This window comes from Coenobita brevimanus, chromosome 84 (assembly GCF_032717465.1).
Source record: "Coenobita brevimanus isolate Jiangsu-jjx chromosome 84, ASM3271746v2, whole genome shotgun sequence".
Lineage (NCBI taxonomy): Eukaryota > Metazoa > Arthropoda > Malacostraca > Decapoda > Coenobitidae > Coenobita > Coenobita brevimanus.
In genome coordinates this window covers 46165960-46193289 of record NC_137037.1, presented here as the reverse complement: position 1 = coordinate 46193289, position 27330 = coordinate 46165960, and the positions used below count along the sequence as shown (strand labels likewise).

Genomic DNA, 27330 nt, shown 5'->3' with positions numbered 1-27330 from the left:
CACGGTGTTCGTCAGCGTCGAGTCCGAAATACGTTCTCGACGATCGTGTATTACATGTAAATTGTGCATAAAATTCGTGTGATTATTTAACAGATAAAGATGTATGCATTATTTGAAGTACATTCGGATCATCAAAGCTAATAGTTTTAATGAGAAAAGGTGACCTTTTTTTTTTTTTTTACCACCGAAATATCTCGCGCGTGTTTCGGTGTTGAAAACAAACGACCATTGTTACCATTTACACATTAAAGTGATACGGGTCTGATTCGTCGGAGTCATGTTGAGTGAGGTGGGCCTAGAGGACCTAGTGGTTGCCTATGATGGCCTGGCAGAAATAATTAAGCCATTTCACACAGACCAGAGTGAAGAGAGTGACTCTCAAAACACCACCAATGGATCACAGATTATAGAGGAAACTCAGTGTTTTGCAGAGGTATGAATTGTTGTAATTGAAGAATTAAAAAAGTAGCCTAGTTGATAAAAGAGTCTAGGTGTTTCATGATGGCAATAAGTTGAGCTTCAAGAAATAATCATGATTAATTATAATTTAGCTTTATCAAAGGAGATTGGCTACCAGTTGTAGCCACAACAATTTTGCATGCTTTCATAGATACATGCCTCTGGACAGCATCAAGAGATTCTTTGGTAAATGTTTACAAAACCATAACACTAGATTGATATGGGATAATAACAGGAATTAATTCTTTGCACAGTTGTTAACTTTCTTCTATGACATTTCTTCTGGAAAATAATAAAGTGTAAGCAAGATACTGTGAAGTCTAATGTGGCACAAGGGTTTTGTGAATATTAACTCCAACTTAGCTTTTTTTTTCTTATAGTGAAAATGAGTAAACAAATGAACTTTGAGCAATTTTATACATGAACTTACCCAAATGCCCCTTAACTGAACCTAGGTCTGTGTCATTCCAGCCTAACCAAGACCAATTTCCAGTCTTACCCTAAGTTGTTGGTGGAGTCCGTCTTGACTGATTTAAAATTTGAGAACATGCACAGACCCACTTCCAGCATCCTGGCTGAATCAGGACCATTGTGCACCAGTGAAAACAAAAGTACACCGCATGACCATAATGCACCACCAAGTAACAAAAATGCATTTTTTTTTAGTGGACCAAACTTAAGGAAACTGCCAGCACAGGCACATGTTAGAGACCCCACGTTATCTCGCTTGGTTTAACTTTGCGGAAGAAATATCGCAGAAGAAAGTTGACTTAGAACTGTGCAACAAATTGATTCACACCATTATTTCTTAGGAATTTGGTAATATGGATTTGTAAACATTATCTGATTCCTTTAACCCTTTAGATACAATGTTTGACTGTGGTCAATTTTTTTTTTTTTTTTTTAAGATATTTTTGACAAGCAACACCATATTACAGCACAAAACATAGGTCTAGTCAGCTGTTTTTCACAGATACAGATACCTTCTCATCCACTTGCACAGAAAAGGCACTTCACAAGCTCATTTGAATAATTTCATTTTTTTGGCTACATTTAGAATTCTACCTGGGGCTGTCGTCCCCATGGACTGTTGTATCTAGGGGTTAAGACTCAGAGCCAAAGATGTGTCTGGGCATCTTAAATTGTATTATTTTGAAGTGAGCAGTCAGTCTCTCTCTCTCTCTCTCTCTCTCTCTCTCTCTCTCTCTCTCTCTCTGCTTTGAATGTAGAGGCTATTCGGTATCATTATTATTATTAGCTGTTATTATTATTTGACTTTTAATGTTTTTTATTATATATCGTTTTTTCCTGACATGGTATTTGTTCTATGACTGTTTCACTGCGTACAGTCAGTCAGAAAAAGTACGGTATATGCACACTGTAGTCAACATTCTCATCGGTTAAGGAAGCTCCCTAACACCTTTTCCTTTGCAGTTGATTTTTGGTTATGGCTGGTTCATATAAATCTGTACATCGTTTATGCAGATTATGGCAATGTTAGAAGGAATTGTATAGTGCAGAATATGAGAGTAAGGAGTAATAAGGAAAATAAATTGCATCTAGAGGTGTTAGCCTCCTTAACCGACAAGAATACTGACCTTTGTGTGAAGTAAACCAGACAGTGCTTGTTGCAAAATTCTAGCTGATTGTATCCCACAGTAATAAGGGTGTCATATCTATTGCCCGTTTGAAATATTTTCGTAGGTTGTGGCAACCATCATCCACTCACTTGATGTAGTGCTGCGTACTTCTTCCTTCACCTTTATCATTCTTTTTCCGTGTCTGCCCTTCTCTCTTCCTATTTTTCCCATTTTTCCGTTCACTTTTTTTTTTTTTTTTTTTTCCAGGTAGTTTTTATTGAGTGATAAGTCTAATGGTTTTCTGTAAGCCAGGAAACCATTTACATCACCAGTTGGTAACCGTATAACTAACCCATACTTGTACTCTACGTGTAAACAGGTGGGTTGGCGGAGGCTTAGTGCCCCTCTCCCATAAAACAACTACTGTACCCAGTCAAATGGCCACCCCTTACGGGATTATGGCGTCTGACTATAGATAGACATTCCATAGTCAGTACAGTACTGTACTGTTAACTTAGGCACATTCAGATTATACCTGTTATATTAATTGCTGCAGAACATCATGAGCTACATTGATTATTTAGGATATCATTGATCCCACTTTCTGCCACATTTTTTATGGAGATCAACTTTAATTCCCATAGAATATTAATTTTTGCTTACAATGGATATACACTCGACCCTCCATTTCCCAGATTTCGGATTTCACAGACATGGGCTGAGGCCGGGCAATATTATCAGATGCCTGACATATGCCCATACGAGTCTGGGATTGTCACAAAAGTCCGGCCATTATTCCCTCATATAAAACTATATGCAGTCTGCTGCACAACACAGTATAATTTTAGCAAGGTTTAGACTCGATAAAGGCCATTTGTAACGTACAAACAAAAAGATATTTTCATACATGAAAAGCATCATGGGCACCATCTTGCTTCTCTCCACCAGTTCCTTCCCACTTGTGTCATTATTGATATTTATATTTATGTTATTTCAGTATGTGCTGCATTTATATTTATGTTATTGTGTCCGTGTTATTATTTTATGTGCTGTGTATGTTAGTTATTTTGGTATAGGTAGCCTACATTCCAGAATGCTCTAGAATATTGGAATAATTGCCAGAGAATATTGGAGATTTCGGATAAAATATGGTAAAAGTACGGGGAATGTTCCCCCCCCCCCATGTCCGACTCTGGGCAAAGGCTTCAGGGCCTATTTCTTGGGGGCAGTGACCTATTCCAAGCCCCAGTAGTCCTCCTACACCTTCACATGTCACCACTCCGGTGCTAACACCCACCGTCCACATTGAATACATGCTAGGGCTGTCTCATACAGGACTGGTGTATTAGTATTAGTGGGGCCGGACTTTTGCGATTCCCAGACTTTGGGGGTTCCCGGACTGGTCTTCCCTCCCCTTTTAGTCCGGCAAATGGAGGGTCAAGTGTAGTGTACAACACAAAGGCCATTTACAAACAGGCTGGGTTAGGTTAGATTAATATCTGTTATTGGCAAATAAAGCATCCTGGGTAGAAATGATGGGCCAAATTGTAAGGTTCATATATGAGATCGTTGGAAAAACTTTGTTTCACCATGAAAGCTAAGAACACCCAAAAGTGAAGATTTACCAATAGTGTAGTTTTGAAAAGTTGCAGCAGTTATTACCAGGCTGAGCTTGTGATGATTCAGAATAGTCTATCAGTAGCAGGAAAAGGTAACAAATTGTGCCTAGACCAATACAAAACAACAACACTATCATAATCTAACAGCTCAGTAAACCCAGAATAGAGAAATGCAAGACCATTCACTTTGGCAAAAAAAAAAAAATCTATCTATTGCCAGACGCCTCAATACCGTTTCGGGTGGCCACAAACAAATCGCCTCCGAGTCACCCTGTCCCCCGCCAGTTCACTGCCCTGCTCCCAACTCACAGCCCCCTCTCTCATATACCTCACCACCCCATCCCTTCATCTCATCCTCAGCCTCCCCCTCCCTCTTCCCCCCTCCACCTCACTGACATACACTCTCTTCGTCAGTCTTTCACCCTCCATCCTCTCCACATGGCCAAACCACCTCAGTGTGTTCCTCATAACGCTTCCTATCACATCCACATCAACACCACAACGCTCCTTTATATCCTTATTCGTCAGCCTGTCTCTCCATGTGACTCCACAGGCTCCTCTTAAATAACTCATTTCCACTGCTCTCACTCTTGACTTGTGTCCTTCCAACAACGTCCAAGCTTCACTTCCGTACGTTAGAGTTGGTATCACAATACTGTCATGTAGTAACTTTTTCACTTCCATGCTCACTTCCCTGTTTCTTATCACTGCTTTCAAAGAACTAGCAACCTTTCTTCCCTGCTGTACCCTTTCAAGCACTTCACCCTCCAAACCTTCATCCTTACTCATCACACTACCCAAGTACTTAAACGTACTCACATTTTCCAATTCCTCACCATCCAACCTCGCTGTACATTGTGACTTCACCTCTCTCAAAGACCATCACTTTACTCTTCCCTACATTCACCTTTAGATTCCGTTTCTTACACACTTTCCCAGACTCATCCACCAAGCCTTGCAGCTCCCCTTCGTCTTCACTCAACAACACAGTATCACCTGCAAACAACAGTACAGGGAGTTTCCAAACACTATCCTCTCTCACCAGGACCACTCCAACATCCACTACCCTACCTTGTACCTCTTTTATTACCCCATCCATGTACAGATTGAACAACCATGGAGACATGACACATCCCTGTTTCAACCCAACTTTCAAAGAGAAAAATTCACTTAGTTCACCATCCACACACACTGCAGCCTTAGCACCATCGTACATACTCTTCACAGCATTCAACAACTTCCCATCTACTCCGTATATTCTTAACACTTTCCACAATCCTTGTCTATCCACCCTGTCATATGCTTTCTCCAAATCCATGAAAGCCGCATACAACTTCTTTCCCTTCTCTAGAAACTTTTCCACTAAAGATCTAAGAATGAATATCTGATCTACACAAGCTCTTCCCTTCCTAAAGCCTCCCTGTTCTTCTCCAACTAATTTCTCTGTTCTTTCTCTAACTCTGTCAATAAGTATCCTACCATACACTTTTTCAATTACACTAAGAAGACAAATGCCCCTATGATTACCACACACTTCTTTTTCCCCTTTTCCTTTGTACAAGGGAATAATTATACCTGACTTCCAATCCTCCGGGACTCTACCTTCCTCCCAGGCCAATCTGCACATCTTACACATCCATACTATTACTATCATTCCCCCATTCTTCAGCATTTCACCACACACTCCATCAATTCCTGGGGCTTTCCCCGATTTAACTTTCTTCATTGCTTCCACAACTTTTATCCTACTGATTTCTTCCTGTCTTCTCACCTCCCTCCCTCTCCCAGCCATTCCCCAGCCACTTATACTCGCATTACTTCCATCCTCTATGTTCAACAATTCCTTAAAGTGTTCTCTCCATCTGCTCACTTTTTCTCCCTTCTCCACTAGTAATCTACCATTTTTATCTTTCACTCCCCTGTTAACTTCACTTCCATCATGTCTTACTCTTTTCACCTCTTTCCAGAACATTTTCTTACAGTCCCTCCACTTTACACTCAAATTCCTTCCAAATTCCTCATCCACTCTCTTCCTACTCTCTCTTACTATAGTAAATCTTTTCACCTCTCTCTTTCTTTCTACATATAACTCTCTCTTGCGCCTCTCAACTTCTTCCACGCCCCTATTTCTCATCCATTCGTTGTATGCTTTCTTCTTTTGTGCCACAGCCTGTTTCACCTCTTCAGTCCACCACGCTGTTCCTTGCACCCCCCTCCGTCTTCTCTTCCTTCCACACACCACATCACATGCTGCACATATTTCTTCTGTAAATATCCTACACACACCTTCCACGTCTCCCATCTGCTCCAATTCATATTTGCCCAATCGTTCCTCAACTTCTCTCTTATACTCTGCCTTTTTCTCATCCTCTTGTAACCTTTCCACTCTCCTTGCAACTACTCCTTCCTCTCGTCTTTCTCTTCTTCTATTCCTCCATCTTACTTGAATTCTAATTCTGGCCACCACCAAGTAGTGGTCAGAAAGTCCACTCCCCCAACCTCTATAAACTCTTGCATCCATTACACATCTTCGCATCCTTTCATCCACACACACATAATCAATCATTTCCTTCCTTTCATTCAGTTCACCACCCACCCTTCTCATCACTCGCCATGTATACCTGTGGATCATTTTATGCCTGAAGAGGGTATTGGCTATCACCAACCTCCTCCCAGCACAAATGTCCACTAACGCACTCCCATTCTCATCTATCTCAGCAGGCACACCCCACTCACCAACTCTTCCATCCAGCTTCACATTCCATACTTTACCATTCATTCACCAATCAAAAACACTCTCTCATTCCTTCAAACTTTTCCATGCACACTTCTACATTTGTCCAGAACTCTTCTCTTACTCTTCTAGCACGATCTTGCGTTGACGCATACACACACACAATCGCCCACATTTGTATTCCAACTTTCAACTTTACCCACACAATCCTTGACCCAACTGATCCATACTGTCTTATGCTCCTCTTCCATCTTTTACTCACAACTATACATACTCCTTCCTTTGCCCTCTCATTCTCACCTACTCCTGCACAAATACCCCATCCATACTCCAATTCTCTCTACACAATAAGAAGTTTTGTGCTAGCTAAGTCATATGTGGAGAAGGACCTTGGTATGATTATATCACTGGATCTCAGGTTGTCAACACTTATTGCCAAAATAGCATCTAGAGCAAACAGCAGGCTGGATATTATAAAAAGAAGTTTTCATTTATCAGTAAAGACATGGCTCTGCTTCCCCTACACAAGACATTAGTTACGGTACCCCTACCTGGGCAAGGACATTAAGCTGCTGGAGCAAGTTCAGCATAGGGCAGCCAAGTTGATACCAGAGGTGGCAGAAATCTGGTGTGAAGCCTGCTGTGGGGCTTTAGGCCTGCAGACACTGAGGTCAGGAGGAAGAGAGGGGATGTGATTGAAGTCTACATCTTTTGTATGGTTTTGAGAATATACGCTTCTCAGAATTTTTTACTCTGAGTAGTACAGTACTTAAAATCTGTGTGGATACCATCCAGAACTTCGCTTGGTCAGGACATTGGAGGACCACTATGAAATGGAAGTGATTCTCCTTTCAGGTAATAAATGAATGAAACTCCCTTCCAAAACACGCAGTAACAGCATCCACATTATCCATAAGTCACAGTATGATGGACTTAGTTGTATGGAATAGAGCAGAACACTCAAAAGTGGGAACACTACAAGAAATTCACTTCTCACTACCGGTACCCCATTATGAAATACCAAGGAAGCAGTACAAGGTTAACCTAGTCTAACTTAATTAAGCATGAGCTGGTTATGGGTCCTCTAAAGTCCCATCAGTTCTCAGGAAGACTGTTAGGCGGCAGCACCAGGACCAGGAATGTCAACATATCTGCCCAGTTGAGAGTGGGTAAAATTATACCAGTATGTTCTCGTTTTCATTAATGGACTAGGTGAGGTTAGTTAGGTTTTATTAGGGTTTGAACATGCTTATTTTCTGTGCTGTTAATAGTGTCACTTCCAAGCCATCGTATGGTATGATATGAGTACTCTATATATCATTAGCAAAGAAGTGTTTGGCACCATTCTAGGAGGGGGTACACTGCAAGAGGTTTTCTTATACCCCGCTAAATATCAGTAGGTAAACATAGCCAGGGGTAACTGTTATAACTAATCAGAACAGCAATACAAACTAGAAAACTGTACTACATTAGTGGTAACTAATGAGTGTGTCATACTTCATACATGTACCTTCCTGTGTTTAATTTGTTCAGCTTGTCATTGCTTTTAAGCTCATATAATATTATTGCTTTGTTCAGTAAATAAGTATTTCAGGTTATAATATGGTGAACTTCATCATTCCTCCCCTTCAAGATACTGATGGTAAATCTGTATTGTGCATCATGTTGGTGCTTTAATTACTTTACTGTATTTTACCCTAACTATGGCATTAAATTTCAGCTCACACACTAGTTGTTGACTTACTTTTGTGGATTATTTAGTAGAATCATTGTAAAGGATATACTGGGTACACTACTGTATACTGAACTGTGATCTTTTTAGGGGTTAAGAAGTTCTCAATCTAGTATTACTGACTTTCTTACTTTCAGAAAGTGGACAAATTTTTGTATGATGTGTCAGCCCTAGCAACAGCTCGAGATGAACTGATGTCCATAGCAGAACGTTTTTCTGTGGCAAACTTGAGGAAGGCCTCTGCAGCCCTTACACACCCTACTGTTCTAGGTGACACATCATGATACTGTTTGTGTGGCCATAACATGGCATGTGTTAATGAATCTTTGCATTTATCATACTGAGCTTGGAAGTAAAATTCAGTAGCGTAGAGGGCTTCATACCATACTGTATACTGTTTCCTCTTTTACTTGGTCAAAAATGACATGCTCTTTTTTGCTTTTTGCTCTTTAATTTGGCCTGATAGTGGCACTTCATAGGCATTCAGAGCTGTAGCAAGTGATTAACACATGAACATAGCACTGGTTGCAAATAAGTGCCATGGAAAGGATGTAGAGTTGTAGCATTGTCTTATTCTGCCATTTACCTAAAGAGAATGAGCTGGAGGAGGATGAAACTCTGGATCAAGTTTAAGAAATGGGAGGGAATATATATATATATAAATTATATATATAGCCTATATGTACTGTACTGTATGTATGTATGTATATATATATATATATATATATATATATATATAAAGTAATCCCTCCAATATCCGACGTAATAGAGCCATAGGCAGGTCCGGATAGTGGTCCTGTCCGGATATTGGGCCCCAGCTTATGGACTTGTACTTATGGACCCCGACTCAGAGAAACACCTATACAACTCCCTCTGGACATGCATAGCACCTATTTAAGATCCAAATCACACCAATAAGGGACATAAAAGACTGAAATAAATGCAAAAGAAGCATAAAATGAGGTTTTTGAGGTAGGTTCATACAATATTCAACATTCTGGGTACTTACAAGTCCCTGGCTCCTGGACTGGTAGTTATGGACCCTAACCTAGCCTAACTCAGAAAAACACCTTCCTACTGCACATGCATAGCACCTAAGACACAGCATACTGTATTCACACCAATAAGGGACATGAAAGAGTGAAATGAGGTGTTTGAGGTAAGTATAGTATGGAAAATACAGTAGAGTACAGTATGAAACATTCTGCCTACTTACAGCAAGTCTATGGCCATCTCGATGAATAACCGCCTCCTCTCGGACTCTGACAGTAAGAAGGATTTCCTGAAGCACTTGCAGTACACTGTTCATGAAGTCTTGCACTGAACTTAGTCATTCACACTCAGAAGTCCATTCTCTTCACAGTGCACACTCGTGTCTAACTTATGCTCCATTGTAACTTAATAAGTGTTGCACTGTGCACTTTAACTTTTTCCACTCTTATAACCATTTTCCAAAGCAAAAACACACGTCTATTTATGTGAAATTTAGTTCAAAAATTGTCTTTTCACTCACAACTGTAAATCATTAACACAATGCACTGTTTTTTTCACTGCACAACACTGTAAATTCCCGTGTGGTCTAGTGGAGAAGTTCTGGGCGTCTATTCACTGTCAGAGTCCGAGTGTATCACTGGCAGGTGACCTAGGGGTGCGTTGCTGGGTCATGGTGATGGCATACCCACTGCAGACGACTCTGAAGACAGACGCAAACTCATGTCGAGCAGTGACTCCACCGTGGCTGATGTGCTGGTCTGTGGCACGGAGCATGAGGGCCTGTCTTGGGGAGGCAACGGAGTGGAGCCAGGGCTGGGCACAGCGGGGGTCATGGGCCTGAAAAAACTGTCAATCGTTGAATGACGCAAGGAACAACGATTCTGACGATTGATGATGCGCTGCCTGAAAGCACGCACTTCCTCCACAAGTCCCAAGGACCCCATCTCCCTGTCGCAGTCCGGGTGTTCCAGGTAGTCGAGAACGAACTCTAGGTGTTCCCGGAGTGCGCTTTGCTTGGGGATGGTTGGAGGTGTGTCATGCTGAGAGGAGTCCGCATCATCGTCGCCATCCTCATCGGAATCTTCAAGCTGGGTACTGACACCTGCAACTGAAGATGCGATCTCGATATCAGACTAGGTCTGATACCCAGGATCGCCCTCGTCGTCATCCAACCACTCACGCACATCTTCCACATCAACATCGTCGCCATGCGTACGTAGACGTGCATGGAAGTCATCCACGTCAAAACCTAGGAAATCGTACTCCACATCCGTTCTGAGAAGCAGACGAGACCAACCATTTTCTAGAGTCTTGACAGGGACTTCCTTCCATGCACTGGCCCAGTTGTAGATTGCAGACTTGATGTTGTAGCGGCGAAGGTTTTCCAAAGTCCGCTGGCCTCGCGTGTCCCGTCCCTCCCCGTGCTTGTCCTCGTCCTTGAGAATAACCATCACCTCGTCCAGGAACTTCCGTCGATATAGGCGCTTTGTTGCTGCGATCACTCCTTGGTCCATTGGTTGGATGAGAGCAGTCGTATTAGGTGGCAGAAACATGCACCTAATCCGGCCATTCTCAGCCACCAAGTCCTTGTCGCATGGCTGGGCACGTGCATTGTTGAGGAGAAGGAGGGCCTTTACCTGGTCGCGTGGGATTCCCAGTGTCTCCGTCTGGTAATGTATGACCTTGACGAAGTGGCGGTGGAACCAGTCTTTGAAGATCAGGGCTGTAAACCATGCCTTTAAAGAATGGTACCAGACGACAGGAAGGACATCCATCACCCCAGGAAAACACTGAGGCTGCTTTGCATGGCCAACAATAACTGGCTTATGCCGGTGCATGCCGTTAGCATTGGCACAAACAAAGTAGATATCCGTTGCTTGGAGAGCTTGCGGCCAGGTACATGCTTCTCCGTCTCCTCGGCTAGAGTGTTTGTTGGCAAAGAGCGATAGAATAAACAGGTTTCGTCAGCGTCGTAGACTTGACCGAGAGTGAGGCCCTCCCTGTCGATCAAGCCCTTCACCTTGTGCCGAAACTCGTCAACTCCATCCTCGTTAGCATCCAAAGCTTCGCCATGAGCTTTACGGTTGGTAAGGCCATGCCGTAACTTGAACGCGAAGAGCCAACCCTCGGATGCCTTGAAGCCTAGGGCGTCGTGAAGCCTGGCGAACTTCTCAGCAGCAGCCTTCAGCTCCGTACCACGTACCATCACACCAGCAGCACGTTGCTGTCGATACCAAATCAACGTGGAGCGGTCGACTTCAGCAAACTTGGGAGTAAACATCATCATCTTCTCCACGTTGCGTTTGCTTCTCGACGAGAAGTCAGCCGTGTACTTCATGAGTTTGTCTCGGGATCTCTTAATATCAAACAAAGTAGATCGGGCCAGGTTGAACTCGTGGAGGATGCGGGAAGAAGACCACCCCGCATCTACTTTCTCCAATATCTCCCATTTCTTCTCCAGAGTCAACACCACTCTCTTCCTCTTGTTAGGCGGCGGGGCCATCATCACACACACGAAGGAGAGGCACGAGACCAGCAGGAGTGCCTGCAGCAGGTAAGGCACCACCACAATAGCGAGCACGTGGGCAGCCATGAAGTTTGAGCATTCACTCATGACGAGAGACAGGCGGAAAGTGGGGAGGATGCAGGGGCGCTCTAGCGGACATCAGAGGAATGATGTGCCACAACAAAGCTGTCCCATGCCCCGCGCGCCAAGTTCAAATTATGGGCGGGAAAATTTCGTTGTTGTTGTTTTTTTTTTTTTTTTTTTTTTTTTTTTTTTTTTTTTTTTTAAATACTTGTATTGGATCCCGGGACGATTATGTCCGGTTAGGTTGGATGTTCGGATATTGGGCATTCGGATATTAGAGGGATTACTATATATATATATATATATATATATATATATATACAGTAACCCCTCCAATATCCGGATCAATAGAGCCATCGGTAGGTTCGGATATTGGTTTTGTCCGGATATTGGGCCCCAGCTTATGGACTTGTACTTACGGACCCTAACACAGAGAAACACCTATATAACTCCCTCCGGACATGCATAGCACCTATTTAACACCCAAATCACACCAATAAGGCACATAAATGACTGAAATAAATGCAATAGAAACATAAAATGTGGGTTTAGAAGTATGTTCATACATTAATAAACATTCTGGTACTTATGGACTCTAACCGAACCTAACCTAACCGAACCTAACCGAACTCTGAAAAACACATTCCTACTGCACATGCATGAGGTAAGTTTAGTATGGAAAGAAGTACAGTATGACACTTTCTGGTAAGTATAGTATGGGAAAAAATACAATATGAAACATTCTGGTAAATATAGTATGGGAAATAGTACAACATGAAACATTTTGGCTACTTACAGCAAGTCCCTGGCCACCTCGATGAATAACCGCCTCCTCTCGGACTCTGACAGTAAGAACGATTTCCTGAAGCACTTGCACTACACTCTTCCTGAAGTCTTGCACTGAACTTAGTCAATAACACACAGAAGTCCGTTCTTTTCACAGTGTTCACTTTAGTCCAAATAATGTTCCATTAAATTTAAGTGTTGCACATTAACTTTTCCCAAGTTTTTTAAGTTTCCAAAGCCAAAACAAAGAAGGTTAGTTACGTTAAATTTCTTTTCTACTTAGTCTTTTCTCCCAACTTGAAAACCTTAACACAACACACCGTTTTTCACTGCACAACACTCAAAATTCCCGTGTGGTCTAGTGGAGAAGTTCTTGCTGTTTATTCACTGTCAGAGCCCGAGAGTATCACTGGCAGGCGTCCAAGGGGTGCATCGGTGGGTAGTGGTGATGGCATACCGACTACAGAAGACTCTGAAGACAGCCGCAAACTCACGTCGAGCGGTGACTCCACTGTAGCTGATGTGCTGGGCTGTGGCTCGGAGCATGAGGGCCTGTCTTGGGGAGGCAACGGAGTGGAACGAGGGCTTGGCACAGCGGGGGTCACGGGCCTGAAAAAACTGTCAATCGTTGACTGACGCAAGGACCGACGATTCTGGCGATTGATGATGCGCTGCCGGAAAGCACGCACTTCCTCCACGAGTCCCAAGGGCCCCATCTCCCTGTCGCAGTCCGGGTGTTCCAGGTAGTCTAGGACGAACTCTAGATGTTCCCGGAGTGCGCTCAGCTTGGGGATGGCTGGAGTAGTGTCCTGCTGGGCGGAGTCTGCATCATCATCGCCTTCGTCGTCGGAATCTTCAAGTTCGGGACTGACACCAGCAACCGAAGACGCGATCTCGATATCAGACAACGTCTGATACCCAGGATCGCCCTCGTCGTCGTCCAACCACTCACGAACATCGTCCACATCAACATCGTCGCCGTGCGTACGTAGCCGTGCATGGAAGTCATCCACGTCAAACCCTAGGAAATCGTACTCCACATCTGTTCCGAGAAGCAGACGAGACCAACCATTTTCAAGAGTTTTCACAGGGACTTCCTTCCATGCACTAGCCCAGTTGTACAGCGCAGACTTGATGTTGTAGCGGCGAAGGTTTTCCAAAGTCCGCTTGCCTCGAGTGTCACGTCCTTCCCTGCGCTCGTCCTCGTCCTCGAGAACCACCATCACCTCGTCCAGGAACTTCCGACGGTACAGGCGCTTTGTTGCCACGATCACTCCTTGGTCCATTGGTTGAATGAGAGCAGTCGTATTAGGTGGCAGAAACATGCACCTAATACGGCCATTCTCAGCAACCAAGTCCTTGTCGCACGGGTGGGCAGGTGCATTGTCGAGGAGAAGGAGAGCCTTTACCTGGTCGCGAGGAGTTCCCAGTGTCTTCGTCTGGTAATGTATGACCTCCTTGACGAAGTGATGGTGAAACCAGTCTTTGAAAATCACAGCTGTGAACCATGCTTTCAAAGAATGGTACCATACGACAGGAAGGACATCCATCACCCCACGAAGGCACCGAGGCTGCTTTGCACGGCCAACAATAACGGGCTTAAGCCGGTGCATGCCGTTAGCATTGGCACAACACAAAGCAGATATCCGTTCCTTAGAAAGCTTGCGGCCAGGTACACGCTTCTCCGTCTCATCGGCGAGAGTGTTCGTTGGCACCGAGCGATAGAATAGGCCAGTTTCGTCAGCGTTATAGACTTGACCGAGAGTGAGGCCCTCCCTGTCGATCAAGCCTTTCACCTTGTGCCGAAACTCGTCAACTCCATCCTCGTTAGCGTCCAATGCTTCGCCATGTGCTTTACGGTTAGTAAGGCCATGTCGCAACTTGAACGCGAAGAGCCAACCCTCGGATGCCTTGAAGTCTAGGGCGTTGTGAAGCCTTGCAAACTTCTCAGCAGCAGCCTTCAGCTCCGTTCCACGTACCATCACACCAGCTGCATGTTGCTGTCGATACCAAATCAACGTGGAGCGGTCGATCTCTGCATACTTGGGGGTAAACATAACCTTCCTCTCCATGTTGCGTTTGCTTCTTGACGAGAAGTCAGCCGTGTACTGCATGAGCTTGTCTCGGGAACGCTTGATATCGAACAAAGTCGACCGGGCCAGGTTGAACTCGCGGAGAATGCGAGAGGAAGACCAACCCGCATCAACCTTCTCCAATATCTCCCGTTTCTTCTCCAGAGTCAACACCACTCTCTTCCTTTTCTCAGGAGGCGGGGCCATCATCACACACACTAAGAGTAGGGCAGAGAGCAGCAGGAGGCCTTGCAGCATGTACGGCACCACCACAAAAGCGAGCACGTGGGCAGCCATGGTGAAGAGCGTAGATCTTGTCGCGGTGAGAGACAGGCGGGAAGTGGGGAGGATGCAGCGGCGCTCTATCGGACGTCGGAGGAATGACGAACCAAAACAATGCTCTCACGCGGCGCGCGCGGCAAGTTCAAATTACGGACGGCAAAAAATCGATTTTTTTTTTCCAATTTTTTCGGATTTTCGGACCATTTTGGGAATGTTTGATCCCAGGACGATAAGGTTCGGTTAGTGGGGATGTTCGGTTATTGGGCGTCCGGATATTAGAGTGATTACTGTATATACAGTAGAACCTCTTTAGTCCGGACCCCTTTAATCCAGATTTCTGTTAATTTGGACAAAATTTAAAAATAATAAGTTCCAAAAATATGTTGAAAGTAATTCAAAAGTCATTTTCAGTATGGGCGCGGAAAGCGATCGTCATTCGTTTAGTCTCGGATCACGCTAGGTCGCAACATGGGCACCTGTTTAAACACACGATAGCATTCGTTCCATCAACTAGTTCACCAACCATTTACATTTTTATGCTGTATTTTAAAAGTTAATCCTCCTTACCATGCCCTTTAATGCAAGTGTAGCTTCCGCAATGAATAAAGGTGTTAAAAGGAGGAGTTTGCTTACACAAAAATGGGTCAGAATATTCTGCAGTGTTTAATGATTACTGTAGGTTAATTTTTGTACTTAAATGTGCTTTACTTGTACATCAAACATTAGCTTCTTGCCCATATGGGTATTATCAATATGCCAAAGATGACAATGTATTTTTTGCCTACATAAGTTTTATTTTTATTCCAAATATTACAGTTAATTAATTAAATTATTTTTTTGCCTACACGGGCCTTAGTCACTTACTACAATTTAAAATGTAGGCTAGTTTCTTGTCATGGCCTTACCTGTAAATTATGCAGTACAAAACTATCATACATGATTAGTTTGGTTATTTTAGTATCCTTTCATCTTTTGCAGTTACGTAGGGTTGACATATGCCACATATGTTAATAATTAACAAACATACCATATGTCCGGACAATCTGCTAATTCGGACAACCCTTCCCCCCATATAGTCCGAATGAGAGAGGTTCTACTGTATATATATATATACAGTACAGTGTAGGCCTCTAGATGTCAGGAGGGGTTTCATCCAGTTTAGTCAGGTTTGAGGATCAGATGTAGGTTAACAACAGGCCCAAGCTCTTCGTATTTTAGTGAGGTTACAACAGTTGTTTTTCAGAATTATCGATGGGAAAGCTTTATTGGATTTTAACACAGTTATCATGTCATGCGTAGTATTGAGAAACAGCAGGAATTTAAAAAAAATAAAAATGAGAAGAAAAAAAAGTTGTCCCAGTGCTGAAGGAGTTTTAAGTGTTAGTGGAAAATTTTTCAGAATAAAAAGCTTATCAGAGGTGTCAGGAATAGTTGTGGCTACACTACACCAGTGTATAGTTAACACTGTCAGGAGTTGGACTGGGGATATTATGTGGTGGGACATGAAATGTGACATGTAGTGGGAATGGCTTCTGTGGTATGGAACTGTTACATACTTTTGTTTGTTCATTCATTGGTGTTAATGTGTATTTCTTCTCATTCAAAGGGCACCAGATAAAATATTTGGTCATATAATGAAATTATCCTGTGTCTTACCATATAATCGTTTCAGATGTTGATGTTATCTTCTGTTTATTGTATAACTACATATGTTTTGTGTAATCATTGTACAGTACATGCATTCATCATCATCTCAACCTTTTTTTCCCCCACCCGAAGATGAAGTTAGGTGGGGTCCAGAAAGCAGGAAAAGAGAAAAATATGATAGAGGGAAGACTCAGTTAGGTTTTAGCAGCTGTAGAGCACATCTAGTTATGGATCAAATCTAGGGTTGCCATATCTGAACAGTCAAAATACCGGAGCCTCCGCTGAAAGCCATGTTCCCCTTCCCCCAACACAAACTCTGGGCTTTTGGCATTATGAAACCCTTATATATATATATATATATATATATGTGTGTGTGTGTGTGTGTGTGTGTGTGTGTATATAATATCAGTGCTACTATATTGCATCCATCCATCCATGATCCATCATCCTGACATTTAAGATGAGAGTGACCAGCCTCACTCATCCCTGAGTGGCATTACTTGAGCAATAAACCCCAATCATCCCTTGGATATAAACTTGCACAGGCTCTATCCCATTGGAGCACCTTCTCTAATCATTTTACAATATATTGGAAAACAGGCAAAGTACAGAATTGGCAAGATTATGATTGTAAAATGCAACAATACCTTAGATGCAGGATAAGATCATAATAACAAATGCTACAGTGTAAAAATGAAAACAAAGCCAATAATTGTGTGCAATTACCATTTATTTTATGGCTATAACAGCACTAGGTATGAAAAAAAAAAAAAAAAAATCATGGCTGAACAAGAGGAAAAGGCAGGACATTTTAGCTAGCTGCTAGCACTAAACCAGCCGAGTTGGCAACACTTACCAGCTGACGAAAACAATGAAAGTCTCTCTCTCTCTCTCTCTCTCTCTCTCTCTCTCTCTCTCTCTCTCTATCATTTCAGAGTTTAATACAGTAGTATATTTTTTGAGAAAAAGTGATGGAAGCTGAAATTCTGGACTTTTGGAGAATTTTTAAAATTCCCTCCGGACGAAGATATTGACACCTAAATGCAGGACATGTCCGGGAAAATCGAGACGTATGGCAGCTCTAATCAAATAACAAACTCATTTCATATTCCTTGCACTCTGCACCCTTCCTCACCTCATCCCTAGGTAGGAAATAGAGCTTGGGCTGATGATGATGATGCTCATTGATGATGATGATGATGACAATGATTGATGTTGATGGTGTATAATAGTTACTCCTCCACTGATCATGCCACATTTCAGGCAGGTATGTGGAATGGTGTAGCGATGCCGAGGTACACATGCGCTCTATTACAGAGAACAAGGACCTGCTCATATACCACCTGCAGCAGCCGCTCATCACCAACTTCCTCACAATGCACCACCAGTACCACAAGTTAGTGTAATATGCACCTCATTCTGTGTGGAGTCCCTGCACAGATGAGGATGCTTTATTACGATGTTATTCAGCCTATTGTTAAACTGTGTATAATTTGTCGGCCATCATGACTGGAAGTACTTAAATTCATTACCACCCACACTGCAATAGGCTGGGATATGTGAATCTGAAAAGAAAATCATCATAATTATATGATGGCCACATATCTTCTAGACCTGCAGTGATGAGGTAAGTTCGAGTCCCACACAGATGATGGTGTTTTACGGTATATTGTTATTCTACAAATGTCACATATTCCAGCACGACATTCATTCTCTGCTTACCACCCAAACCAGCCAAGCTTACTACTGGCATGCTCTCATCATTCCCATTCATCATCCAATCCTACCTTGCCCCATGAGGAGCTTAGGAGCCCGGGGCTAGGCAAGTTGGTCCTGACATTTAAGATGAAAGTGACCAGCCTCACTCATCCCTGACTGGCATTACGTGAGCAATAACCCCAACCATCCCTTGGATATAAAGCTTCACCGGCTCAATCCGATTGGAGCACCATAATTACCTTTCAAAATATTTTTTCCATCTGCTTCTTACTTTACTTCTGTTTATCAGTATTCATCCACTTTCATCCTTCACACTTTCCCACCCATATTTCTGCATTTTTTAGCCTCTTTTCAAAGTACTTTCCATCTTTCAGAATAGTTTTTATTCATTTATCAGTCATGCTAATACCAATACACCAGTCCTTTATGAGACAACCCCTGTGTTATTACAGGGTGCATATGGAACAGTCTACTCCTGTTCAGTCATCTTAAACTGTAACTAACATTCCCCATCATTTGATATATATAATTTTTCATTGCTCTCTTCCGTTCATTGTTCATCTGTAAAGCAACATTTTTACATTCTCCACATGCACTTATACATGACTTAATACACGTTGAACTCTTGTACTCACCACTTCACATCCTCTCGTTGATATTTATAATCTTTCCTTTGTTGTGCTCATTCATTATTCATCAACAAATCAACTTTTTCTTTACATTCTCCACATGCACTTATAAACAACGTAATACACTTTGGACTCTTTCAGTAACCACTTCACTCTCTTTCATTTCAGTGTCACATAGTATGAAGACAGCCTTTCTCGCACCAATGAACACATTTACTACATTTGTTCTCTTCATTCCACTCATCACCCAGTCCAGTATTATCCTCCATTCATCAGTTGCATCTCTTACATTCCACATAGCCATATGAACCTTTCTATTTTCCTTGGGCCCTGGGTGTAGGACCTAGGCCTGAAACTTTCTGAACTTTTACCAGGTGTAAGAATAAAGGGTGGGGGAATATCCCTGTTGCCATGTTCCATTTTGCCTGCTGGAATAGGGGAGGCAGTGTTATCTCTCCTTTACCCAAGGGATTGGTTGCAAGTTCCCTTTGAGTAATAAAAGATTTCCTGGGTTACAAGAAACCGTTTGGTCTGCCACCCAACGCTACATCGAGTGAGTGGATGATACCTTGATTTACCACATTTATTTTCTCTTAATGTTAATCCTGTTCATGGTTAAATTAGTATAGTACTATACTTGTTCATACACTTTTTTTTTTTTTTTTTTTTTTTTTTTTTTTTTTTTTTCCCGTGGTTAAATACACTCAAACCTCGATTAAAGGGACCTCCATTTAAGGGATTTCAGATTTAAGAGACTCCATTTTCTACCTGAGAAACGGACAGGACCATTCACAAAGCCTGCTGCTTGAAACGTTAATATGTTTCTTTTTACAGTACCTGTAAAATAATATTCATAATCATATAAATAAGTCAGATAAGCAAAACAGTCATTGCATTTCATAATAAGATTGTCTTTATATGTGTTCAAACAATAGACATTTTCACATAAGGGACATTTTCAAGTAAGGGCCAAGCTGATTCCCCATTTAGTCCCTTATATCGAGGTTTGAGTATACTGGCTTCTTATACTTCCAAAATGTGTACTGGCAGAGACCTCATCAGTCTTATAGGCGACCTGGTGGATGTGATGAACAGTATCCCATCTCTCATCACCCTGGTGGAGGAACACTCGCATAACTCCATTCTTATGAGATCGGTAAGTTCTCTTTCTTCTCATGCAACACACAGTACATACATAAAAATATATCTCCATCATATATGTTGATAACGAAAAGTTAGCTGCCACTGTCCCTGGGAGATATTACCATAAGAATGAAATGTGATATCTGGTTACACTCATCACTCATAGGCTAGAAACTCGTCCACAAAGTCAAAGTCCAGGCTGAGATTTTCGTATAATTTCAGATCTTGGTATAAATCCGAGACTTCATTTTTCCAATAGTTTCCAAGAACTGTTTGAAGGTAATTTGGTAGTTTTGGTAGTGGTGGATGGGGGCACCCATCATCCACTCACTCAGTGTAGGGATGCCTTATGGTGACGACGCTGGGCGACAAGCCACACGGTTTCCAGTACCCGGGAAACCATTTGCTACGCTGGGTAGTAACCATATAACCACAGTTTTTGGCTGGGTTAGGTGTCCCCTAGATTCCCCTGTCTAAAATCAATCATGGCAAATGTTTCTCAGAGCCTCGGAGTGCCCAATACCTACCCAGTGCCCCAACGAATGGGCAGATTCGCATGGCCATGTGGAATGTGAGAGGTGTGAATGAGGAGAGCAAGAGGGTGGAAGTGGTGAATGTGTTCAAGAGTGTGAGATATGCTGTGATGGCATTGTGTGAAACAAAGATGAAAGGGTGTGAAGTGGAGGAGTGGGAGGGTGTGAAATGTGTAAGATCGGTCGTGAATGGGCGAGGAAGATGCAATTAACGAGTTGCTTTGTTAATGAATGAGGTGTGGCAGAGTGGAATGAGAGATTACAAATGTGTCAGCTTGAGGTGTATGTATGTCAAGTTCAAGTTTGAGAAGATGAGAGTGGCTGTGATTGTAGTGTATGCACCGTGTGATGACAGGAGTGAGAGAGAGAGAAAGACAGGTTTTGGGATGAGCTGGATGAAGCAGTGGGGGAAATGCCCAGGAGCTATAATGTGATCATAATGGGTGATATGAGTGGAGGAGTAGGCACTGGTCCTGAGGATAACATAATGGGTTGTAATGGAGTTCCAGGAGAAAATGATAATGGGAAGTGAGTGAAGGATATGTGTCAGGAAAAGAGGTTGTGCATTTGTAACACATATTTCAGACACAAAGATGCACATAAATATACACGGTACAGAGGGAACAGGGATCGTGTTGAAAGGAGCCTGATTGATTACACGCTCGTTGAGAGGTCGATGCTGGGAGTGGTTGCTGATACGAGGGCCGTGAGAAGACGATGTGGAGGTCTATCATATCATGTGATTGTGGTATGCAAGTTCAAGCTGAAAGGAGTGAGGTGGACCAGGAGAGAGAGGAGCAGTCAGGGAGAAAGACAGAAAGTCGAAAAGCTGAGGATCAGAGAAATGGCAGATGAATACAGGACCAAAGTAGGGGAGGAGTTAGAATCAGTGAATTGGAATGAAATGAATCTGAACAGCCTGTGGAATGCATATAGGGATTGCTTAGTTAGGAATGCTAAAGCAATGTGTGGTGTGGCAAGAGTAACAACAAAGACGAAAGGTATGGTATGGTGGGATGAAGAGGTTAAGAGAGCAGTGGAGGAAGAGAGGAAGAAGTGGCTCGAGTGGTTACAGGGCAGGGGTTCAATTGAAATAAGAACTGAATATATTGAGAGCAAGAAGCAAGTAAAGAGACTAGTGAAGAGGAAAAAGGAGAAGGTAAATGATGATCTAGGAAGAAAAACGAATGCATGCTTCAGTAATCCCTTTAAGACCCGGACACCCAAGTCCCGGACACCCCAAGTCCTGGACATTTTGGGCTTGGGTCTAAAAATGGTCAAAAAATGTCAAAATGCAAAAAAAAGGCGATATGTGTTCATCCCTACTCTAAATTTGCCGTGCGGTGATGAACAGCTGTGTTTTGGCGCATAGTTCTGGCGACGTCTGCTAGAGTGCCCCTGCATCGTCCCCACTTCCCGCCTACCTACCGTCTTGACTGCACGCTCGTCACCATGGCTGTCCACGTGCTCACTTTTGTGGTGGACAGTGAATAAACTGCAATACCTCGCCACTAGACCGCATGGGAATTTATCGTGTTGTGCAGTGTTAAGAAATTATAATTCACAGTGCAAAGGATTAAGTGCGGTGCAACACTGGATTACTGTATGTGCTTCAAGTGCACCTTCACCACTGTGAAAGCCATAGGGGAGGCGGGTTAATCTTCGTGACGGTCATGTACATGTCATGAGTACCCTACACACTGCTAAATATTTTCCATACTCACTTACTAATTTCTCATTCTCTGGTTCCTTTTCATTTATTTTATGGTTTCTGTCCTTTATTTGTGTGAATAGGTCTTAAATAGGTGCTGTGCATGTCTGGTAGGGAGTTATTTAGGTGGCTTTCAAAGTTAGGTTGGGTTGGAGTCTATAAGTACCTGTCACAAGGGCATTTTTCCCAAGTCCCGGACATGCCTTTTGCTCTGTTACATCGGATCTTGGAGGGATTACTGTACTCTGAAAATAGGAAGTTATTCTGAAAAGAGGTGCGGAAATGTAGAAGTGACAGCGGAAGGAAATGAGAAGGTGTGAAGGATGTAGGTGGTAGATTATTAACCCATGGGGATGACGTAAGGACCAGATGGAAAGAATATTTTGAAAGTCTAATGAAAGGGAATAGAGAGAGCAGAGCCACTGTAAACATGATTGGTTTGGGGGATGTGCAGAGAAGGAATGCAGTGCCAGGAAACGTAACCCACACAGGTGAGGAGCACTGTGAATCGGCTGAAAAATGGGAAAGCAGCTGGGGTTGATGAGGTGTATGCAGAGATGATTAACTGTCGTGGAGAGAGCAGAATTAAGTGCTTGTTGGAGATATGTAAGAAGGCATGGATAAGTGAAACTGTGCCAGCAGAGTGGGAAAAGGCTTTGATTGTACCCCTGTACAAAAACAAAGGTGAGCGAAATGAGTGCGAGAATTATCATGGGATAAGTTTATTGAGTGTGGTAGGGAGGGTATATGGAAGAATTATTATAGAGAAAGTAAGTGAGATAGCAGAAGTCCTAGTGAGTGATGAACAGGGTGGCTCTAGGAGTGGCAGAGGATGTGTGGATCTGATACTTACAATATGACAGATAGTGGAGAAGGCTTGTGAGAAAGACTACAAGGTGTTTATGGCATTCACAGATCTGCAAAAAGCATACAACAAAGTAGACAGAGAAGGATTGTGGAAGGTTTTGTGCATGTATGGTGTAGATGGCAAGCTACTAGGTGCCGTCAAGAGCTTTATGATGGTAGTGAAGCATGTGTGAGGGTAAATGGACATCTAAGTGAATGGTTCATGATCAGTGTGTGGGCATGCAACAAGATTGTGTTATGTCCCCATGGTTGTTCACTGTATACATGGATGGGGTGATGAGAGAAGTAAAAACACAAGTAATGGAGATGGGGATGGCATTGGTAATGAATGGTGATGGATGGAATATTTGAAATATTTTGTATGCTGTTGATGCAGTACTACTTGCAAATACCAGACAAGAACTTGGTAGACTAGTGCAGAGTTTTGCTGATGTCTGTGAGTGTTGTGCCTTGAGAGTAAATATAGAAAAGAGTAAAGTGATGGTTATTGAGAGAGAAGGTGATTCCCAGTGCGATGTTACGGTGAATGGAGAGAGATTGGAATTGGTGAGAGAGTTCAAATACCGTAGTATGGTGACAGAAAAGAGAGGAAAATGTGCTGAAGAAGTGGAAAGTAGAATGATACAAGGAAGGAAAGTAGCTGGTGCTATGAAGGCCTTGATAAGAACAGAGGCTAGAGTGTTGCAGCTGCACGAGGCATACATGAAGGAGCTTTAGTCTATCTATCTATCTATCTATCAATAGGCCGACGCCCTAATCCCACAAAGGGTGGCCGCTGACAAAACGCCTCCAAGTCGCTCTGTCACCCACCATTTAACAACCCTCCCCCCAACTCATTCCCCCCTCCCTCATATACCTCTCAACTCCATCTCTCCACCTCATCCTCGGTCTACCCCTCCCTCTTCCTCCCTCCATCTCACCTACATACACCCTATTAGTCAGTCTTTCATTCTCCATTCTCTCCACATGTCCAAACCACCTCAGTGTATTTCTCCTAATCTTCTCAACCACATCCACATCCACATCCACCCCACAACATTCTTTCACATCTTCATTCATCAACCTGTCCCCTCATGTCACTCCACATGCTCCTCTCAAGTAACTCATTGCCATTTAGTGCCAACTTTAATGTATGGATGTGAGACTGTGGTGTGGCATGAAAATGAAAAGTCAAGAGTGAGAACAGTGGTGTTGGGACTGCTGAAGAATGTAGGTAGAGTGCAGAGAGTGGATAGGATATGAAATAATGTAATTCATGAAAGATATGGATTGAGGAAGTCTGTGGACACCAGAATTGAAGAGAGTATACTGAAATGGTATGGTCATGTGGAGAGAATCGATAACAATAGAATGGTGAAAAAGGTTTATCTGAGCAAATCAGAAGGAGGGAGGAGGCTAGGTAGGCCAAGGAGAAGGTGGAGGGATATGGTGGATGAGTGTGTGAGGAAGAGAGGTTTGGAAGTCGACGAAGCTAGGGGACTGACAAGAGATCGAGCTGGCTGGATGAATATTGTGAGGAGAAGCATATGATCAAGGATTTGGCACCCCTTTTTAACGTGACAGCATCCGGATTGACTCTGTCGGACACATTTATGTGAAGCTGTAGGACGTGTTGAATGTTTTAGTGTATCAGATAGAGCCAGGATTCCGTGGGCTTGAATGGTGAGTGAATGGAAGAATGGCCCTTTGGATTGGGCAGATCTGGACTGTCTGGACATTGCTACTCCTCACCCTGCCCTAGGGTGGGAAAGGAGGTCTGGATGATGGTGGTGGTGGTGCTTTATTGAACTTCTAGGCCTTAGAAGACATCAGGTGTAAAATGGCCAACCCCAGTATGATGGTTCATCAGTGCAAGAATCCATCCATCCATTATCCAGTCCAATGTTGCCCCATGAGGAGTGTAGGAGCCCTGGGCTAGGCAAATTGGGCCTAACATTTAAGATGAGAGTGACCAGCCTCACTCATCCCCGAGTGGCATTACGTGAACAATAAACTCCAACCACCCCTTGGATATAAACCTACACAGGCTCAATCTGATTGGAACAAATGTGACTTAAGTAATGTAATGCAACAAGAGACCGTTAGTATTAGGGGTAGTTATGTTCTTGACTCTATATCTTACTAGGAGGGGAAAGATTATAATGGTCCCAGTTTCTTATAATCTTTCTTTATCCTGAAAAAGAAAAAAAAAGCCTCACTTTGAAGTTTTGTACCATTTTTGAGCATGGGATATTGGGTTAGGATTATTTAACTTTTTTACAGTCATGTCCTGGCATGTGATGGAGTTACTGGTACATCAAGTGAAAACAGATTGCATAACTAGAAATTGCATACTGAGGTTGATTTAGCATGGGGTCAGTGGGGATAGGGAGAGGGTAAAGGGCCACATGACCTAAAATATTAGAAAACATTTCTGTCACCTACCTGATTGTGTCCTAGACTGATTTGAGTCATCACCAAAGCCGCTGCTAGCACTGGTTTAAATATTCACACACACACATACACACACACACTTACTTACTTACTTACTTACTTTTATGGAAACTGTACCATCAAGGAGGAATTCGAGGCAAACTGTTTTGTTGGATGCAAGACTTTCTCATAAAAAGAGAAATGAGAACAGTACTAAGAGGAAACTACTCATCATGGAAAGAAGTGACTAGTGGAGTACCACAGGGTTCATTGCTGGCACCAATCATGTTTTTAGTGTATATAAATGGTATAAGCAGTAACACTTGAAATGAGAGCTATCTGAATATGTTTGCAGATGATGCAAAAATACAAAGGAGAATTACTAACACAGACTCTTGTAAAGAGCTACAAGAAGAATTAAATAAACTTCATGAATGGAGTAATACATGGCAAATGGAATTCAATGTGGACAAGTGTCATGTAATCAAGTTTGGTAAAAGTGGAGAAAGACCTGATTGGGATTATAAGTTAGGAAATAAAACCCTATACACATCAGAAAGAGAGAAAGACCTAGGTGTGATCATCAATAACAGACTATCTCCGGCTGACCACATCAGCGAGAAGGTACGGAACATGTATACACTGCTTGCAAATATGAGAATAGCATTCACATACATAAATGAAGACATGCTAAGAAGGATAATAACATCATTCATTAGACCAACCCTGGAATATGCATCAGTAGTCTGGAGTCCTCATCTCAAAAAGCACATAGACAAGATTGAAAAAGTTCAAAGGGCCGCTACAAAATGGATACCAAGCTTAAGGGACCTAAGCTACGAAGAAAGACTAAATAAACTGAATCTACCAGCACTACATGAGCGAAGGAAAAGAGGTGACATGATAATGCTATATAAGTGCATATCAGGGAAGGAGAAAATAGACATAAATGATTACTTAACATATGGAGAAGCATCAACAAGAGGACACTGCAAAAAACTGCATAGGAAGAGAGGTGATAAAGACGTAAGGAAATTCAGTTTCCCAAACAGAGCAATTGATCAATGGAATGCACTACCGAATGAAATAGTGTGTGCCAAAACAATTCACAAATTTAAGGATATGTACGATAAATATGGTTTAAGACACGGGACAGTACGAGCTTGACTCATTCCTGTAAAGATACAGTTAGGTAAGAATTAGGTAAGGTAAGAACACACACACACACACACGCACACACACACGAAAGACCTAAAATACAGTATTAGAAAACATTTCTGTCACCTACCTGGATTGTGTCCTAGACCGATTTGAGTCATCACCAAAGCTGCTGCTACCACTAGTTTAAATTTTCACACACACACACACACACACACACACACACACACACACACAGAGCATTATTTGTCATGTACTTGCATGCACTGTTATTTTGCATTAGTAGTGGTGTCTTGATGCACATGTAAACACTGGACTGCCATCCTGGTTAAAACATATGACTGTTGGCTTGCATAGGTGGTGTGTGTCTGCATGGGATCACTGTACTCAGCCATTGAAAAAGTTGTACGTGCAATATTCGCTCTTGTTAACCTGAAACTGGGTATAAGTTTTCTTTGATTATTCTCATGATTGATTACATGCTGAGCCATCATATACTAGAGTGTGACTGTACAATATTCCTCTGCTGAGTTTTATGTGTTTTTTTTTGCAGGATAACCGCATCAGCAGTGTGACACGCACAGCTGCTGAACTCCGCAGCACGCTGAAGGACATCACCACACTCCAGACACTTGTATCTGATGTTTTGGTTGATAATGATTAG

At 42.6% G+C, this 27330-nt stretch overlaps 1 protein-coding gene across 1 annotated transcript; it reads left to right on the top strand.

The window, feature by feature from the left end:
• Positions 1-277: 277 nt before the first annotated feature.
• Positions 278-27330, top strand: LOC145410160 (uncharacterized). The gene is made up of 5 exons (XM_080280358.1): positions 278-433; positions 8262-8394; positions 17758-17890; positions 19893-19998; positions 27220-27330. The coding sequence occupies exons 1-5, from the start codon at positions 278-280 to the stop codon at positions 27328-27330; spliced, it is 639 nt and encodes a 212-aa protein (XP_080136484.1).

Bases quoted from the DNA above. Each gene is read 5' to 3' on its own strand.
- LOC145410160 (XM_080280358.1), top strand. From the start codon at position 278: ATGTTGAGTGAGGTGGGCCTAGAGGACCTAGTGGTTGCCTATGATGGC. The intron at 17,891-19,892 runs GTTAGTGTAATA...GTGTACTGGCAG, and splicing joins ATGCACCACCAGTACCACAA to AGACCTCATCAGTCTTATAG. The intron at 19,999-27,219 runs GTAAGTTCTCTT...TTTTTTTTGCAG, and splicing joins ACTCCATTCTTATGAGATCG to GATAACCGCATCAGCAGTGT.